This window comes from Gorilla gorilla, chromosome 20 (genome assembly GCF_029281585.2).
Source record: "Gorilla gorilla gorilla isolate KB3781 chromosome 20, NHGRI_mGorGor1-v2.1_pri, whole genome shotgun sequence".
In the NCBI taxonomy this organism is placed as follows: domain Eukaryota; kingdom Metazoa; phylum Chordata; class Mammalia; order Primates; family Hominidae; genus Gorilla; species Gorilla gorilla.
In genome coordinates this window covers 60,301,135-60,318,587 of record NC_073244.2, presented here as the reverse complement: position 1 = coordinate 60,318,587, position 17,453 = coordinate 60,301,135, and the positions used below count along the sequence as shown (strand labels likewise).

At 55.6% G+C, this 17,453-nt stretch overlaps 1 protein-coding gene across 4 annotated transcripts; it reads left to right on the top strand.

Annotated features, from left to right (window-relative positions):
- The first annotated feature begins 740 nt into the window (after nt 1-740).
- On the top strand, nt 741-17,406 carry ALDH16A1 (aldehyde dehydrogenase 16 family member A1). Of its 4 annotated transcripts, none has more exons than XM_055369936.2 (18): nt 777-1,017; nt 4,336-4,507; nt 6,050-6,152; nt 6,524-6,650; nt 7,234-7,412; nt 8,394-8,471; nt 8,795-8,976; nt 9,059-9,211; nt 9,748-9,933; nt 10,231-10,326; nt 10,504-10,640; nt 10,795-10,900; nt 11,010-11,140; nt 12,116-12,283; nt 12,460-12,661; nt 14,757-14,942; nt 15,240-15,362; nt 16,666-17,406. In XM_055369936.2, exons 2-18 carry the CDS (start codon nt 4,505-4,507, stop codon nt 16,825-16,827), a joined length of 2,322 nt encoding a protein of 773 aa, XP_055225911.1. In that variant the 5' UTR covers nt 777-1,017; nt 4,336-4,504; the 3' UTR covers nt 16,828-17,406. The 4 variants fall into 4 exon arrangements, with proteins under 4 accessions (XP_055225913.1, XP_055225911.1, XP_018870053.3 ...); XM_055369937.2 differs by having other exon boundaries at nt 931-1,017; nt 4,399-4,507; XM_055369938.2 differs by lacking the exon at nt 4,336-4,507 and having other exon boundaries at nt 741-920.
- The last annotated feature ends 47 nt before the right edge of the window (nt 17,407-17,453 follow it).

Here is a 17,453-nt window from a genome sequence, read left to right as displayed (position 1 = left end):
CTCCAGCCCTGGGCGACAGAGGGAGACCCTGTCTCAAGAAAATAAAAGGTAAAACAAATAAAACCTGCACTTCCAGTGGCGGGCGCCTGTAGTCCCAGCTACTCGGGAGGCTGAGGCAGGAGAATGGCGTGAACCTGGGAGGCGGAGCTTGCAGTGAGCTGAGATTGCGCCACTGCACTCCAGCCTGGGCGACAGAGCCAGACTCCGTCTCAAAAAAAAAAAAAAAAAACAAAAAAAAAAACAAAAAAACCTGCACTTCCTGCTACTATAAAACAAGGCACTGGGAAGACGCATCAATAAGACGACTCTTTTTTTTTATTACTATTTTTTTTTTAGACACGGTCTCCCTTTGCCACCCAGGCTGGAGTGCAGTGGCGCGATCTCGGCTCACTGAAACGTACACCTCCTGGGTTCAAGTGATTCTCCCGCCTCAGCCTCTTGAGTAGCTGAGATTACAGGCGCGCACCACCACAGCTCGGCTAATGCTTGTATTTTTAGTAGAGACGGGGTTTCACCAAATTGGTCAGGCTGGTCTCGAACTCCCGACCTTAGGTGATCCGCCCGCCTCGGCCTCCCGAAGTGCTGGGATTACAGCCAAGAGCCATCGTGCCTGGCCACGCCGATCCTTCTAAATCCGGAGCCCTCCTAACTATTCGCAAAGTACCCACATCGCTGTCTCCCCTTCCTCCCCGTTTTAAGCAGTGCGCATGCTCCTAAATACGCTTCCCCGTGGGGGACGTGGGAGGGGCCATCGGATCCTAAGGCAAAAAGTGTGGGCGTGGCTGCTCTCTGTATCTTGTAGCCCCACCCCATTCCCATTAGCCCCGCCCCTTTGGGCTGGAACGGGAGGTGTCGCTCTTCGGACCTCAAGGTTCCCCTTAACACAGAGCGCCCCGCAGTCTTCGCGGAAAACGTTCGGGGTAAGCGATGGCTGCGACGCGTGCAGGGCCCCGCGCCCGCGAGATCTTCACCTCGCTGGAGTACGGACCGGTGCCGGAGAGCCACGCATGCGCACTGGTGAGAGCCTGCCCGGCCGTCGCTGCCCGCTGCGTTCCCCAGGCCTGGGCGCCCGGTTTTTCGCGCGGAGTCCCGTCATCCACTGCGGTAGCTCAGCCGCTCCGCCTCTCTTAGTCCCCGTGATTCCCGCCGCCCAATAGGATCGCGCCCTGTAGGACGCTCCCTTGAGCCTTGGCGGTGGCAGCCTTTTAGTCTGTTCCGGTCTTCCCCACTGGTTCTCTTGCCCCTTGATCCTGAACTCCTCGTAGTGTTTCCGCGGTTTTGCTGAACTCCTCTAGACGCTCTCGTGATTCCTCAGGGTCCCCTCAGAACCTGACGCCACCCACCAGACCCCTTAGGATTCCTGTGAGGCTCCAGTGACCCACAACCCCCATTGTCTTTCCACGACTCTAAAAAACATCCTATGGCTTCCATGGGCCTCCAGAGCACCCCAGACCTCCTGAGGGACTCCCTTCATCCCTTTGATTACCCAGAGACCTTCAGAACTTCCATGGAGCCCCCGTGATCCCATAGGACCCCTCAATACTCGTGGGGTTCATGTGACCTCATCGAAACTCTCAGGAGCCTAGAATACATCAGGACTTCCGGTTTGGGTTGGTTTTTTTTTGTTTTTTTTTTTGAGCCAGGGTCTCACTCTGTCCCCCAAACTGAAGTGCACTGGCGCTATCACACCACTGCAGCCTCAACCTCCTGGGCTCAAGCCATCCTCTCACCTCAGCCCCCCAAGTAACTGGGACCAGAGACGCGCGCCACCACTCTCAGCTAATATTTGTACTTTTTCTAGAGACAAGGTTTCAGCATGTTGGCCAGGCTGGTCTCGAACTCCTGGCCTCAAGTGATCCACCCACCTCGACTTCCCAAAGTGCTGGGATTACAGGCGTGAGCTACTGCACCCAGCCACATCAGGACTTCCTGTAATTACTTATGGCCCCTCACAATACCCTCACGGGGCTCCTATGATCTCTCTAGCTCTCAGAATGTCCCATAGGGTTCCCATGATTGTTCAGGAACCCCTGAAGTCCTCGTGAGGGTCCCATGATCCCCTGGGGGTCCTTAGAACCTCCCTAGGACTCCCATGACCCCCAGAACCCTCGTGGGGTTCCTGCAAATGAGTAGGGCACCTCAAACTTTCTGTCGTTTCCCCAGGCACTCTCAGAATTCCTTCACGGGGCTCTCATGATCCCCCAGGGTCCCCCAGCACCCAGGCGAGAGGAGCTTAGGCTTCTTTGAGGGGGAGGGCAGGAGGCCAGAGCAATGGTCCAAGTGGAAGGAACTGGATCAGAACCCTGGCACAGCTTAGCACTTGGGGAGGCCAAGACGGGCAGATCGCCTGAGCTCAGGAATTCGAGACCATCCTGGGCAACATAGTGAAACCTCGTCTCTACTAAAATACAAAACATTGGGCCAGGCGTGGTGGCTCAGACTTGTAATCCCAGCACTTTGGGAGTCCGAGGCGGGCGGATCACCTGAGGTCAGGAGTTCGAGACCAGCCTGGCCAACATGGTGAAACCCCATCTCTACTAAAATACAAAAATTACCTGAGCGTGGTGGTGTTTGCCTGTAATCCTAGCTACTTGGGAGGCTGAGGTGGGAGAATTGCTTGAATCCAGGAGGCAGAGGTTGCAGTAAGCTGAGATTGCACCACTGCACTCCAGCCTGGGCAACGGAGCAAGACGCTGTCTCCAAAAAAAATACAAAAATGGCTGGGCGCAGTGGTTCACACCTGTAATCCCAGCGCTTTGGGAGGCCAAGGCGGGCAGATCATGAGGTCAGGAGATCAAGACCAGCCTGGCCAAGATGGTGAAACCCCATCTCTACTAAAAATACAAAAAATTAGCTGGGCGTGGTGGCAGGCGCCTGTAATCCCACCTACTTGGGAGGCTGAGGCAGGAGAATCGCTTGAACCCAGGAGGTGGAGATTGCGGTGAGCCGAGACCACGCCACTGCACTCCAGCCTGGGCAACAAGAGCAAAACTCCATCTCAAAAAAAAAAAAAAAAAAGAAACAGAAAACAAAAGATTAGCCGAGGATGGCAGCACACACCTGTAGTCCCAGCTACCCGGGAGGCTGAGGTGGGAGGATCACCTGAGCCTGGGAGGTGCAGTGATCATACCACTGAACTCCAGCCTGGGTGACAGAATAAGACCCTGTCCCCCCTGAAAAAAAAAGAAGTTGAGGCCAGGCAAGTGGCTCACACCTGTAATCCCAGCAGTTTGGGAGACCGAGGCAGGAGGATCACTCGCACCTAGGAGTTTGAGACCAGCCTGGGCAACATGGTGGGGCCCTATCTCTATTAATATAAAAATAAAACATAAAAAGTGAAGTTGAGACTTGGACTTGAGCCCTTGCATTTCAGACCCATGGTCTTGCCTACACCAGCAAAGTTCTCAACCGTACAGTCTCTGGGCCAGACTCAACCAACAAACATGTTTTCTTTGGCCTGAACTTTATTTTTTTTTTTTTATGTGAAATGCTGGACAATTGATTCCATGTAAACATCCGGGAGGTCCTCTTGAAAATAAAATTCCAAAATGTGTCAACATTTGGCTCAACTTCCCTGACAAAAGTCATCTGGGACCAATAGCTCCTGTCTTTTCCATGAATCGTAAGCTCCTCTTCTCATCCAGGCCCTCTTCTCAGGCCTCCTGGAACCCTCTGGACATTCTTTTGGAATTTTGTTTTTCTTTTGGGGGGAAACTTTCCAACTTGCACAGAATAATTAGCATTTATTTTGAACTCCTATTTACCCATCACTGTGCTTCAACCATCATCAACATTTATCCCAGCGCTGTTTCCTTCTGTATTTTCTTTGCAGTAATTTAAACAAATCCTGGATGTCACAGTATTTTCCTATAAATATTTGAATCCTTTCTTCTAACAGATAAGGGCTCATTTTGTTACAAAACTAGCATGGTCTGTTACCACACTTAACATTAAGTCATTCTTTTTGTTTTTTGTTTGTTTGTTTGAGACAGGATCTTACTCTGTCGCCCAGGTTAGCATTCAGTAGCGTTCATAGCTCACTGCAGCCTGAAACTCCTGGACCCAAGCAATCCTCCCACCCCAGCCTCCTGACTAGCTGAGACTACAAGTGTGCATCATCATGACTGGCAAATTTTTTACTTTTATTTTTGTAGAGATGGGGTCTTGCTGTGTAGGTCCAGACTAGTCTCAAACTCCTCAGCTCAAGCAATCCTCCCGTCTCAGCGTGGGAAAGTGCAGGGATTACAGATGTGAGCTACCATGCCCGGCCAACAATCATTCTTTAATGTCATCTGATGCCCAGTTAATGTTCAAATATCCCTGACTTTCTCACAGATGTCTCTCTCCCTGTGGGCGTTTGAGTTTGGAACTTCTGAGTAACTTTTTTGCTTTAAAGAGAAAGGAGAAGCCAGGCACAGTGGCTCATGCTTGTAATCCCAGCACTTTGGGAGGCCGAGGCGAGTGGATCACCTGAGGCCAGGAGTTCGAGACCAGCCTGGCCAACATGGTAAAAACCCATCTCTACTAGAAATATATAAATTAGCTGGGCATGGTGGTGGCCGACTGTAATCCCAGCTACTTGGGAGGCTGAGGTAGGAGAATCACGTGAACCCAGGAGGCGGAGGTTGCAGTGAGCTGAGATCGCACCATTGCACTCCAGCCTGGGAGACAAGAGCAGGACTCCGTCTCAAAAAAAAAAAAAGAAAGAAGGGCCAGTAAGAGAAAAATCAGGAATATGTGACATCAGAGATGCTAGGGGAGTCTGTAGAAGGAGCAAGTGAGCAGTGTGCTTTGGATTTAGCAGCAGGGAAGACGTGACCAGGATGAGAAAGAAATATGGAGAAGTCCGGGCGCAGTGGCTCACGCCTGTAATCTCAGCACTTTGGGAGGCCGAGGTGGGCGGATCACGAGGTCAGGAGATCAAGACCATCCTGGCTAAGACAGTGAAACCCCGTCTCTACTAGAAATACAAAAAAATTAGCCAGGCGTGGTGGCAGGTGCATGTAGTCCCAGCTACTCGGGAGCCTGAGGCAGGAGGATGGCGTGAACCCAGGAGGCGGACCTTGCAGTGAGCAGAGATCGCGCCACTGCACTCCAGCCTGGGTGACAGAGCAAGACTCTGTCTCAAACAAAAAAGAAAGAAAGAAAGAAAGAAATATGGAGGAGATGTGGTAAAAAAAAATTTTTTTTTTGAGACAGAGCCTTGCTCTGTTACTCAGGCTGGAGTGCAGTGGCGTGATCTTGGCTTACTACAGCCTCTACCTCCCGGGCTCAAGTGATCCTCCCACCTCAGACTCCCAGGTAGCTGGGACTACAGGCACTCACCACCACACCTGGCTAACTTTTTGTATTTTTTGTAGAGATGAGCTTTCACCATGTTGCCCAGGCTGGTCTTGAACGCCTAGGCTCAGCCCACCTCGGCCTCCCAAAGTGGACTCCAAATAGGTGCCACTGTTGTGGCACCAGCCCAAGGACTCAGTTGAGACCCTAATTGAATGAATTAAAGATGTTGACACGTCCATAATCCCAGCACTTTGGGAGGCCAAGGCGTGCAGATCACTTGAGGTCAGGAGTTCAAGACCAGCCTGACCAACATGGTGAAACCCCGTCTCTACTAAAAATACAAAAACAAAATTAGCCGCGTGTGGTGGCGGGCGCCTGTAGTCCCAGCTACTCAGGAGATTGAGGCGGGAGAATAGCGTGAACCCAGGAGGCGGAGCTTGCAGTGAGCTGAGATCATGCCACTGCACTCCAGCCTGGGTGACAGAGCAAGACTCAGTCTCCAAAAAAAAAATGAAAAAATGTTCTAGAACTAGAGTGGTGATGGTTACACAACACTGTAAATGCGCAGAATGCCACTAAACTGCTGAACTATACACTTTGAGATGCTCTATTTTACCACAAACTTTTTTTTTAAAGCAATAGGAGGAAAAGAATTAGCTGATGGGGCAGAGGGAGACACATGTCCCCTCCTAGAGGATTCTGGGTAGGGGTTGAACTGCCCCAGCTCCTCCCGAACCCCTTTCCAAACTGTCTCTACCTCCCCCAGGCCTGGCTGGACACCCAGGACCGGTGCTTGGGCCACTATGTGAATGGGAAGTGGTTAAAGCCTGAACACAGAAATTCAGTGCCTTGCCAGGATCCCATCACAGGTACGAGATGTCCCCCAGTCATTAGTGGAAGGGAGGTATCTGTGCCCTCTAGCCCTACCCACCAACACCCATTCCCCTTGCCTAGGGCCCTGAGGGCAGGAAACAGCTGGCTGTGGGAGATGGGCTGCGATGTCTGGTTCCTTCTGAAACCAGTCACCCTAATTATGGTTCCGGGTCTCTGTGGAGGCTTTGTGAGACTGCTGTCTGCGAAAATCCCTTCCTTGCTCTGGAGGTGATCATAGCCGTGACCCAGCAGAGAATGGGGACCAGCTTTACACTCCCGGGCTGATCCAGGCTCCGAAAATCTCAGCCCCGTCCAGATATGACATGGGCTACTCCTCCTATCTGAGTCCCCCCACTTTTCTCCCCAGGAGAGAACTTGGCCAGTTGCCTGCAGGCACAGGCCGAGGATGTGGCTGCAGCCGTGGAGGCAGCCAGGATGGCATTTAGGAGCTGGAGTGTGCACCCCGGCGTCGTCCGGGCCCAGCACCTGACCAGGTGATGCAGCTGAGGTGTGGACCCCGGGAGGCGGGGACCCCCAGCATCCACTCAAAACCATGGGAACAAAGGCTATTTCCCAAGATCCCACTGAATTAATTTGCAGCTAAGGCTCAGATTCCCAGTATGTGCTGGAGGCAGTAGTGGCTGAAACATGCATCCGTTGTGCACTATTCACTGGGACTAGAAGCCGCAAAGCCTCTATTTCCCAGGACATTCTTGGAGTGCATTGGGGCTCAGTTCACTGGGGCTGGTGAAGCCCCTAAATCCATTTCCTAGCTGCCTGGGGGGAAGCTAGAGACAAAAATTCCATTTCCCAAAACGCAATTGAGGTTAGAAGCTAAGACTCAATTTCCCAAAAGCTTCAGGGATTTCCAGCGGCCAAGACCTTTACACAGCATCCTCAGGCTTTGTGTTTCCACGACTATAATTCTCATAAATCTTCACTGCCCTCTGCCCCAGGTAAATGGTGGGGATGCCTCAGGGGCTCATGGGGATTGTAGTCCAGGTATATAGGAGCAGCCCAGGACTCTGCGAGGCTGAGGGCCGTTGGAAAATGAGCACCCTCTGGCTTTCTCCACAGGCTGGCCAAGGTGATCCAGAAGCACCAGCGGCTGCTGTGGACCCTGGAATCCCTGGTGACTGGGCGGGCTGTTCGAGAGGTTCGAGACGGGGACGTCCAGCTGGCCCAGCAGCTGCTCCACTACCATGCAATCCAGGCATCCACCCAGGAGGAGGCACTGGCAGGCTGGGAGCCCATGGGTGAGACCCTGGAGTCCCTAGCCCTATCCTCCCACATGCCTCAGCAGTGCTAGCTTCAGTCCCCTCATTCTTTTTCTTTTAGACAGAGTTTCGCTCTTGTCGCCCAGGCCGGAGTGCAGTGGCGCGATCTCGGCTCACTGTAACCTCCGCCTCCCGGGTTCAAGTGATTCTCCTGCCTCAGCCTCCTGAGTAGCTGGAATTGCAGGCACCCACCACCACACCTGGCTAATTGTTATATTTTTATTAGAGAAGAGGGGTCTCATCATGTTGGTCAGGCTGGTCTCAAACTCCTAACCTCAGATGATTCACCTGCCTTGGCGTCCCAAAGTGCTGGGATTACAGGCATGAGCCACCGTGCCCGGTCCCCTCATTCTTTTTCTTTTGTTTTTGTTTTTGTTTTTTTCTTTTTCAGACAGGGTCTTTCTCTGTCACCCTGGCTGGAGTACAGTGGTGCAATTATAGCTCACTGATACGTCGACCTCCTGGGCTCAAAATCCTCCCACCTCAGCCTCCCAAGTAACTGGGACTACGACCATGCACCACCACACCTGACTAGTTTTTTTTTTTTTTTTTTTTTTTTTGAGATGGAGTTTCGCTCTTTGTTGCCCAGGCTGGAGTGCAGTGGTGCGATCTCGGCTCACTGGAACCTCCGCCTCCCGTGTTCAAGTGATTCTCCTGCCTCAGCCTCCCAAGTAGCTGGGACTACAGGCATGCACTACCACGCATGGCTAATTTTGTATTTTTAGTGGAGACGGGGTTTTTCCATGTTGGTCAGGCTGGTCTCGAACTTCCCACCTCAGGTGATCCGCCCACCTCGACCTCCCGAAGTGCTGAGATTACAGGCGTGAGCCACCACGCCCGGACATTTTTTTTTTTTTTTTTTTTTTTTTTTAATGTAGCCATGGGGTCTCGCCATGTGGCCCAGGCTGGACTTAAACTCCTAGCCTCAAGGGATCCTCTCGCCTCATTTTTTTCTTGCAGGAGTAATTGGCCTCATCCTGCCACCCACATTCTCCTTCCTTGAGATGATGTGGAGGATTTGCCCTGCCCTGGCTGTGGGTAAATGATGGCCTGGGGGGTCCTGACTCTTGGGTCTGAGAAAGGAGGGGATCGTGGGCCCCAAACTCCAGAGTCTGAGAGACAAGGGGGCTGGAGGCCTGGACTCTGTGGAAGGAGTCTGTGGGAGGAGGGGCTGCGGGTCTGAACTCCTAGGTCTGAGGGAGGAGGGGCTGGAGTCTGGACTCCTGGGTCTGAGGGAGGAGGGGCTGTGGTCTGGACTCCTGAGTCTGAGGTAGGAGGAGCTGGGACCTGGACTCCTGAGTCTGAGGGAGGAGGGGCTGGGACCTGGACTCCTGAGTCTTTGAGCTGCTCCACTTCCCCAGGCTGCACCGTGGTGGCCCTCGTGCCCCCGGCCTCCCCAACGCCCCTCCTACTGGCCCAGCTGTCAGGGGAGCTAGGCCCATTCCCAGGAATCCTGAATGTCATCAGTGGCCCTGCCTCCCTGGTGCCCGTCCTGGCCTCCCAGCCTGGAATCCAGAAGGTGGCCTTCTGCGGAGCCCTGGAGGTACCTTCAGGACAGGGGTTGTGGTGGAACGCGGCTGGGGGCTGCAAGGCTCCTCCTGCGGCTGAATTGGGGGGGTCCCTAGGAAGGGCGTGCCCTTCGACGGAGCCTGGCGGGCGAGTGTGCGGAGCTGGGCCTGGCGCTGGGGACGGAGTCGCTGCTGCTGCTGACGGACACAGCGGACATAGACTCAGCCGTGGAGGGTGTTGTGGACGCCGCCTGGTCCGACCGCGGCCCGGTGAGACCCGTGCACTCCTGTCCCCTCACACCCTGGAGGCTGTTGGTGTCTGTCTCCAGTCCTCGGGGTCCTGAGTCTCTGTTCATTTTATTTTATTTTATTTTATTTTATTTATTTTGAGACGGAGTTTCACTCTTGTCGCCCAGGCTGGGGTGCAGTGGTGCGATTTCGGCTCACTGCAACCTCTGCCTCCCGGGTTCAGGTGATTCTCCTGCCTCAGCCTCCCGAGTAGCTGGGATTACAGGCGGGCACCACCATGCCTGGCTAATTTATGTATTTTTAGTAGAGACGGGGTTTCACCATGTTGAGCAGGCTGGTCTCGAACTCCTGACCTCAGGTGATCCACCCACCTCGGCCTCCCAAAGTGCTGGGATTGCAGGCGTGAGCCACCGCATCCGGCCTCTCTGTTCTTTAGGACTCTGTTGATTTATCTGAGTGTCCATGTCCCTAGTTTTCCAGCCTCTGTCTTCACTCTTCAGATCACCAACTTGCTAGAGTGCAATGGTGTGATCTCCTGATGCCCCTTTTCCTCACAGGGTGGCCTCAGGCTCCTCATCCAGGAGTCTGTGTGGGATGAAGCCATGAGACGGCTGCAGGAGCGGATGGGGCGGCTTCGGAGTGGCCGAGGGCTGGATGGGGCCGTGGACATGGGGGCCCGGGGGGCTGCTGCATGTGACCTGGTCCAGCGCTTTGTGCGTGAGGCCCAGAGCCAGGGTGCACAGGTGAGGCAGGGGGTAGAGACTTGAGGGTGTCAGGGGAGGAGGGGCCTGGAGACCGAGCTCCTGGGTCCAAGGGAGGAGGGAGCTGGGCATGGACAACTGGGTCTGAGGAAGGAGGGGCTGGGAGCCTGGACTCCTGGGTCTGAGGGAGGAGGGGCTGGGCCTGGACTCCTGGGTCTGAGGGAGGAGGGGCTGGGGCCTGGACTCCTGGGTCTGAGGGAGGAGGGGCTGGGGTCCTGGAGTCCTCAGTCTCAGCAGGAAGGGACCAGAAGTCGACTTCTAGATCATTTCTCTCCCTAGGTGTTGCAGGCTGGCGATGTGCCTTCGGAACGCCCATTCTATCCCCCAACCTTGGTCTCCAACCTGCCCCCAGCCTCCCCATGTGCCCAGGTGGAGGTGAGACCCTTAAGGCTGCAGAGCTCCTACCCACCGCCAGCCAAGGGCAGCAGCTCTGTGCCTGGGGATGCCCTTGGGGTGACCGTGTGACCTGGCTGTGGGGGCTGCTGCCTGCTCTAGGCTCCTTCCCTGGTGGGTGGGCCCTGGAGGGCTGAGCCTCCCGGTCACCCCTTGCAGGTGCCGTGGCCTGTGGTCGTGGCCTCCCCCTTCCGCACAGCCAAGGAGGCACTGTTGGTGGCCAACGGGACGCCCCGCGGGGGCAGCGCCAGTGTGTGGAGCGAGAGGCTGGGGCAGGCGCTGGAGCTGGGCTATGGGTCAGTCTGCGTGGCCCGGGCGCTCACTCCTCTCCTCATTCTTCCCGTCTTCATCTCCCTTCTCCCTGGGTCGCTCCCCGCGCCTTTAACTCACCCCTCTCCCGGCCTGCCACCATCTGTTTTCCTCTGTTGGACACCTCCATCTTCCCCACAGGCTCCAGGTGGGCACTGTCTGGATCAACGCCCACGGCCTCAGAGACCCTTCGGTGCCCACAGGCGGCTGCAAGGAGAGTGGGTGTTCCTGGCACGGGGGCCCAGACGTGAGCACATCCCCTCCCCGTCACCAGCCCCCCCGCCGCCCCATGCCCTTGACATTCGCATCCGGCCTCGCGTGCCCCTTGCATCCTCTTGACACCGTCCCTCTCACAGGGGCTGTATGAGTATCTGCGGCCCTCAGGGACCCCTGCCCGGCTGTCCTGCCTCTCCAAGAACCTGAACTATGACACCTTTGGCCTCGCTGTTCCCTCAACCCTGCCGGCTGGGCCTGAAATAGGGCCCAGGTGAGTCGTTGGGGGCCAGTGGTCTGGGAGTGTGAACGGGGAGAGGGGAATTGATGCCTGTTTCCCCGTGGACTGGAGGGCTGGCGCGAGGTCCATCCAAGCTATCTCATAGTCCTGCTGAGTACCACGTTGTGGCCTCACACTTTCCCCACCCCAGGCCTGCCGAGACTCTCAGCTCTGCCCCATGAATGTCTGTACTCTCCCAGAAACTCATGGGTCTAGGAGCTTGGGGTCCCCCAGAGGTTCACTGGAGCAGAAGCTTGGGGTCCCCCAGAGGCTCATGGGAGCAGGAGCTTGGGGTCCCCCAGAGGCTCATGGGAGCAGAAACTTGGGGTCCTCCAGAGGCTCATGGGAGCAGGAGTTTAAGGTCCCCCCAGAGACTCAAGGGAGCAGTTTAGGGTCTACCAGAGGCTCATGGGAGCAGGAGCTTAGGGTCCCCCAGAGGCTCATAGAGCAGGAACTTAGGGTCCCCCAGACGCTCATGGGAGCAGAAGCTTTGGGTCCTCCGGGGCTCATGGGAACAGGAATTTGGGGTGCCCCACAGGCTTATGAGAGCAGTTTAGGGTCTGCCAGAGGCTCATGGGAGTAGGAGTTTAGGGTCCCCCAGAGGCTCATGGGAGCAGGAGTTTAGGGTACCCAGAGGCTAATGGGAACAGGGGTTTGGGGTCCCCCAGAGGCTCATGGGATTACAAACTTGAGTCCTCCAGAGGCTCATGGGAGCAGGAATTTGGGGTTCCCCAGAGGCTCATGGGAGCAGTTTAAGGTCCCCCAGAGGCTCATGGGAGCTGGAGTTTAGGGTCCCCCAGTGAATCATGGGAGCAGGAGTTTTAGGGTCCCCCAGAGGCTCATGGGAACAGGGGTTTGGGGTGCCCCAGAGGCTCACGGGAGCCAAGGCGGTCTTCCCAGTGCGGTAGAGCATAGGGTCTGAGCAGATTGAGGCCCCAGGACTCCTCCTCATGTCCCACCCTACTCCAGCCCAGCACCCCCCTATGGGCTCTTCGTTGGGGGCCGTTTCCAGGCTCCTGGGGCCCGAAGCTCCAGGCCCATCCGGGATTCGTCTGGCAACCTCCATGGCTACGTGGCTGAGGGTGGAGCCAAGGACATCCGAGGTGCTGTGGAGGCCGCTCACCAGGCTTTCCCTGGGTAAGGGGTCACACGGGAAAGCCCAAGGGTCATGGTGTGGCAGAGAGGGGAGCCTGCCCCCAGCAGTTGGTGGACTGGGAGGCTGGGCCCCCAGGGTAGGGGCTGTGGACAGAGGTGGGGTGTCGGGAGAGCCAAGACCAGGATGCCGACCCCCACTGTGCGCTGTCTGCCCACAGCTGGGCGGGCCAGTCCCCAGGAGCCCGGGCAGCCCTGCTGTGGGCCCTGGCGGCTGCACTGGAGCGCCGGAAGTCTACCCTGGCCTCGAGGCTGGAGAGGCAGGGAGTGGAGCTCAAGGCTGCGGAGGCGGAGGTGGAGCTGAGCGCAAGGCGACTTCGGGCGTGGGGGGCCCGGGTGCAGGCCCAAGGCCACACGCTGCAGGTGAAGGGTCTGTGGGCACCTGGGCCAGCTGGGCAGGCGGGGTGGGGCTCAGACCAGAGGCTGTGAGATAACCCAGGCTTGGAATTCGGGCCCAGCCCCACTGCCTTCCACGGCAGGATCATCAGCAAGTGGCTTCACCTCTCCCTACCTCAGTTCCCTCATCTGTACAGTGAGTGGGCACACAACCCGCCTCGTAGAGTAGCGTTCGCCAGATGATGGATAGCGACCCATTCCTGGACCCTAAAATCAATTTAGTGGGCTGTTAGGCGGTTCTCACATTGCTGTAAAGAAACACCTGGGGGCGCAGTGGCTCAGGCCTGTAATCCCAGCACTTTGCGAGGCTGAGGCAGGCGGATCACGAGGTCAGGAGATCGAGACCAACCTGGGCAACACGGTGAAACCCGGTCTCTACTAAAAATACAAAAAATTAGCTGGGTACGGTGGTGGGCACCTATAGTCCCAGCTACTCAGGAGGCTGAGGCAGGAAAATTGCTTGAACCCAGGAGGCAGTGGTTGCAGTGAGCCAAGATTGTGCCACTGCACTCCAGCCTGAGTGACAGAGTGAGACCTTGTGTCACAAAAAAAAACAAAAAACAAAAAATACCTGGCCAGACATGGTGGCTCACGCCTGTAATCCTAGCACTTTGGGAGGCAAAAGTGGGTGGATCGCTTGAGGCCAGGAGTTTGAAACCAGCCTGGGCAACACAGTGAAACCCTGTCTCCACAAAAAATAGAAAAATTAGCTGGGCATGTTGGCACCAGTCTCCCTCTGGCAACCGGCTGGAGTGCAGTGCCACGATCATGGCTTACTGCAGCCTCAACCTCCGAGGTCCAAGTGAGCCCCCCACCTCAGCCTCCTAAGTATCTGGGATCACAGGCACACACCAGCACACATGACTGGGTGTTTTTGTATTTTTGCAGAGACGAGACTCACCATGTTGCCCAGGCTGATCTTGAACTCCTAGCTTCAAGTGATCCGCCTGTCTTGACCTCCCAAAGTGCTGGGATTATAGGCGTGAGCCACTGCGCCTGGCCAGGGATTACATTTCAACATGAGATTTGGGTGGGACATCTGAACTATATCATGGGCCATACCATATTTCTTTCTTTTTTTTTTTTTTTTGAGACAGAGTCTCGCTCTCTCGCCCAGGCTGGAGTGCAGTGGCGCAATCTCGGCTCACTGCAACCTCTGCATCCCGGGTTCACGCCATTCTCCTGCCCCAGCCTTCCCAGTGGCTGGGACTACAGGTGCCCACCACCACACCCGGCTAATTTTTTTTTTGTATATTTAGTAGAGACGGGGTTTCACCGTGTTAGGATGGTCTCGATCTCCTGACCTCGTGATCCGCCCACCTTGGCCTCCCAAAGTGCTGGGATTACAGGTGTGAGCCACTGCACCTGGCCTTCTTTTTTTTAAATTTTATTTTACTTTAGTTCTGGGATACATGTGCAGAATGCGCAGGCTTGTTACATAGGAATACACGTGCCATGGTGGTTTGCTGCACCTATTGACCTGTCCTCTAAGTTCCCTCCCCTTGCCTCCCACCCCCCAACACCATATTTATTTTTAACAAAAGAAAATAGACCAGGCGCAGTGGCTCACGCCTGTAATCTCAGCACTTTGGGAGGCCAAGGTGGGCAGATCACAAGGTCAAGAGATCGAGACCATCCTGGCTAACACAGTGAAACCCTGTCTCTACTAAATATACAAAAAAAAAAAAAAAAAATTAGCCGGGCATGGTGGCAGGTGCCTGTAGTCTCAGCTACTCAGGAGACTGAGGCAGGAGAATGGCGTGAACCCGGGAGGCGGAGGTTGCAGTGAGCCAAGATCGCGCCACTGCACTCTAGCCAGGGCGACAGAGTGAGAGTCCGTCTCAAAAAAAAAAAAAGAAAGGCGGTTATGCAGGATGTTTCTCACTGCCCGAACCCCCGTGGAATGATTCACTTTGACCAGCGTCTGCGAAATGGCAGGGGCTTCCACAATGGTGCAGTTTGGGCCAACACCAAGTGTTGGGGAGAATGTAGAGGAACTGGATCTCTCATTTACTGCGGGCGGGGCTCCCCTGCCCCACACGTGACCCACCTGTCCCTGCAGGTAGCGGGGCTGAGAGGCCCTGTGCTGCGCCTGCGGGAGCCGCTGGGTGTGCTGGCTGTGGTGTGTCCGGACGAGTGGCCCCTGCTTGCCTTCGTGTCCCTGCTGGCTCCCGCCCTGGCCTACGGCAACACTGTGGTCACGGTGCCCAGTGCGGCCTGTCCTCTGCTGGCCCTGGAGGTCTGCCAGGTATAGCCCCCTGCCTTCCTGCCTCTCCTCCCCGTAGCCTCAGGGCAGCAGAAAAAGGCTCCCCAAAGTCAGCAGGAGCTTGTCTCTTACCGCACCCTCTGTGGTACCCATGCTGCCCCCAGCCCCAGCATCCAAACCTTCACTCCTTGGGGACCCAGTGCCCATTCTTCACCCTAGGCCTGGGGCTTTCTCCTCCATGACCCCTCGTCCCCTTCCCTCCCATGGACACCCCCTGAATGCCCACTCCTTGCCCTGCCCCCACGGCCTTCCCAACCTTTCGCTCTCTCTATCCCCTAGGACATGGCCACCCTGTTCCCAGCAGGCCTGGCCAACGTGGTGACAGGAGACCGGGACCATCTGACCCGCTGCCTGGCCTTGCACCAGGACGTCCAGGCCATGTGGTATTTCGGATCGGCCCAGGTGCTCTTTGTTCTGTTTTGCCATCTTCAGCATCTCAAACTTCAAACAGGCTCCTCCTTTTCTAGAAACACAGCCCCGCCCTCTTAGAACTCCTGTTGCTAAGGGGAGAAACTCCTTGACAAGGTTTTGAGGCCCCGCCCTTAGGACTCCAGTTACTAAGGAAGAGGCTGTCCTTAGCAACAAGGGCCTGAGAGCTGCCTAGCCCAAAGACCTCGTCTCAGTGGACAGCCCGTTGCTAAGGACCACACCCTAGATTTGGAGGCCCACAGTCTACGCTTTGTTTTTCTTTTTTGAGACAGAGCCTCACCCTGTCACCCAGATGCAATCATACCTGACTGCAGCCTCAACCTCCCAGGCTTAAGCCACCGTCCCACCTCAGCTTCCTGAGTAGCTGGGACCACAGGCATGCACCACCATGCCCAGCTAATTTTTTTCTTTTGCAGAGACAGGGGTTTCTCTATGTTGGCCAGGCTGATCTTGAACTCCTGGGCTCAAGTGATCTGCCCGCCTCAGCCTCTCAAAGTGCTGGGATTACAGGTGTGAGCCAGCACAACTGGTTGAGTCTACTGTGTTTTTTTAATTTTATTTTATTTTTTTTGAGACAGAGTCTCACTCTGTCGCCCAGGCTGGAATACAGTGGCACGATCTTGGCTCACTGCAACCTCTGCCTCCCCGGTTCAAGTGATTCTCCTGCCTCCCAAGTAGCTGAGACTACAGGCACTCGCCACCATGCCCAGCTAATTGTTGGGGTTTTTTTTTAGTAGAGATGGGGTTTCGCCATATTGGCCAGGCTGGTCTCGAACTCCTGACCTCGCGTGATCTGCCTGCCTCAGCCTCCCAAAATGCTGAGATTACAGGCGTGAGCCACTGTGCCCAACCAATTTTTACTTTTTAAATGGAGACGGGGTCTCGCCATATTGTCCAGGCTGGTCTCAAACTCCTGAACTCAAGCGATCCTCCCGCCTCAGCCACCCCAAGTGCTGGGATTACAGGAGCGAGTCACCGCGCCCCACCGTCCACTCTCTTAAACCTCCTGTTGGTAACAGATGTGAACTTGTTGACAAGAGCCTTGGGGCCCATTGCTTTCAACATGGGCTGTTAAGGGAGAGGAAATTCCCTAACCACTGGGTCAAATGCTTTTCCCTACCATCTGGAAGTTTTGCTTGGGAGGAGCTGAGCATTGTAGCTGCAGAGCCTGGGTCCAGCCTGAAGCCCCTCGTCAGTAACAGTCTTCATCGCGGAGGAAGCAGGTGCTTAGCAACAGGCCCGCAGAAGTGCTTACCCCCGTCTCTCCCCGCCTCAGGGTTCCCAGTTTGTCGAGTGGGCCTCGGCAGGAAACCTCAAACCGGTGTGGGCGAGCAGGGGCTGCCCGCGGGCCTGGGACCAGGAGGCTGAGGGGGCAGGCCCAGAGCTGGGGCTGCGAGCGGCGCGGACCAAGGCCCTGTGGCTGCCTATGGGGGACTGATGCCTGAGCGCCACCTACTGCATTTTGGACACCTCAGACCAAGGGGAGATGCACCCCACGGACACCTGGGACTTTCCCCTTCTGGTTCCTGTGTCTTCTAATAAACTCTCTGACCAACCCTAGCTGTGCTTCTGCGAGAAGAAAGGGTGTAGCAACTGCTGGCACATATGAGGCTTTTTTTTTTTTTTTTTTGAGACAACGTCTGGCTCTGTCACCCAGGCTGGAGTGCAGTGGCACAATCTTGGCCCACTGCAGCCTCGACCTCCGGGGCTCAAGGGATCCTCATGCCACAGCCTCACATGTAGCTGGGGCCACAGACATGCACCACCACACCTGGCTCGAGGCCATTTTAGTTCTGAGGCTGAGCAGCTCAGGAGCCGGCTCCAGCACAGTGCTGTGTTTGTGAAACAGAGAAAGGGGACCCCCGAGGACCCCAGACAGGGCCTTAGGACTCTCATATCTTCTTGTCTTCTCCATCTGGTGGCTCTTGCTCTCTGGTTTTCTCTACCTTTTCATGGCCCCAGAATCCATATGGAGTAAAGGAACTCTCTGGAATAAAATTAAAGTCCTCCTATATGACTTTTGTCAATTTCCATGATGTAAATGCTCCCACCGTGCCGGATTTC

What these genes read in the sequence shown, in the direction of transcription:
- ALDH16A1 (XM_019014508.4), top strand. Translation starts at nt 928, where the DNA reads ATGGCTGCGACGCGTGCAGGGCCCCGCGCCCGCGAGATCTTCACCTCG. An exon ending in CGGGCCCAGCACCTGACCAG is followed by an intron (nt 6,651 to 7,233) that starts GTGATGCAGCTG and finishes CTTTCTCCACAG; the next exon opens with GCTGGCCAAGGTGATCCAGA. An exon ending in CCCCATGTGCCCAGGTGGAG is followed by an intron (nt 10,327 to 10,503) that starts GTGAGACCCTTA and finishes CACCCCTTGCAG; the next exon opens with GTGCCGTGGCCTGTGGTCGT.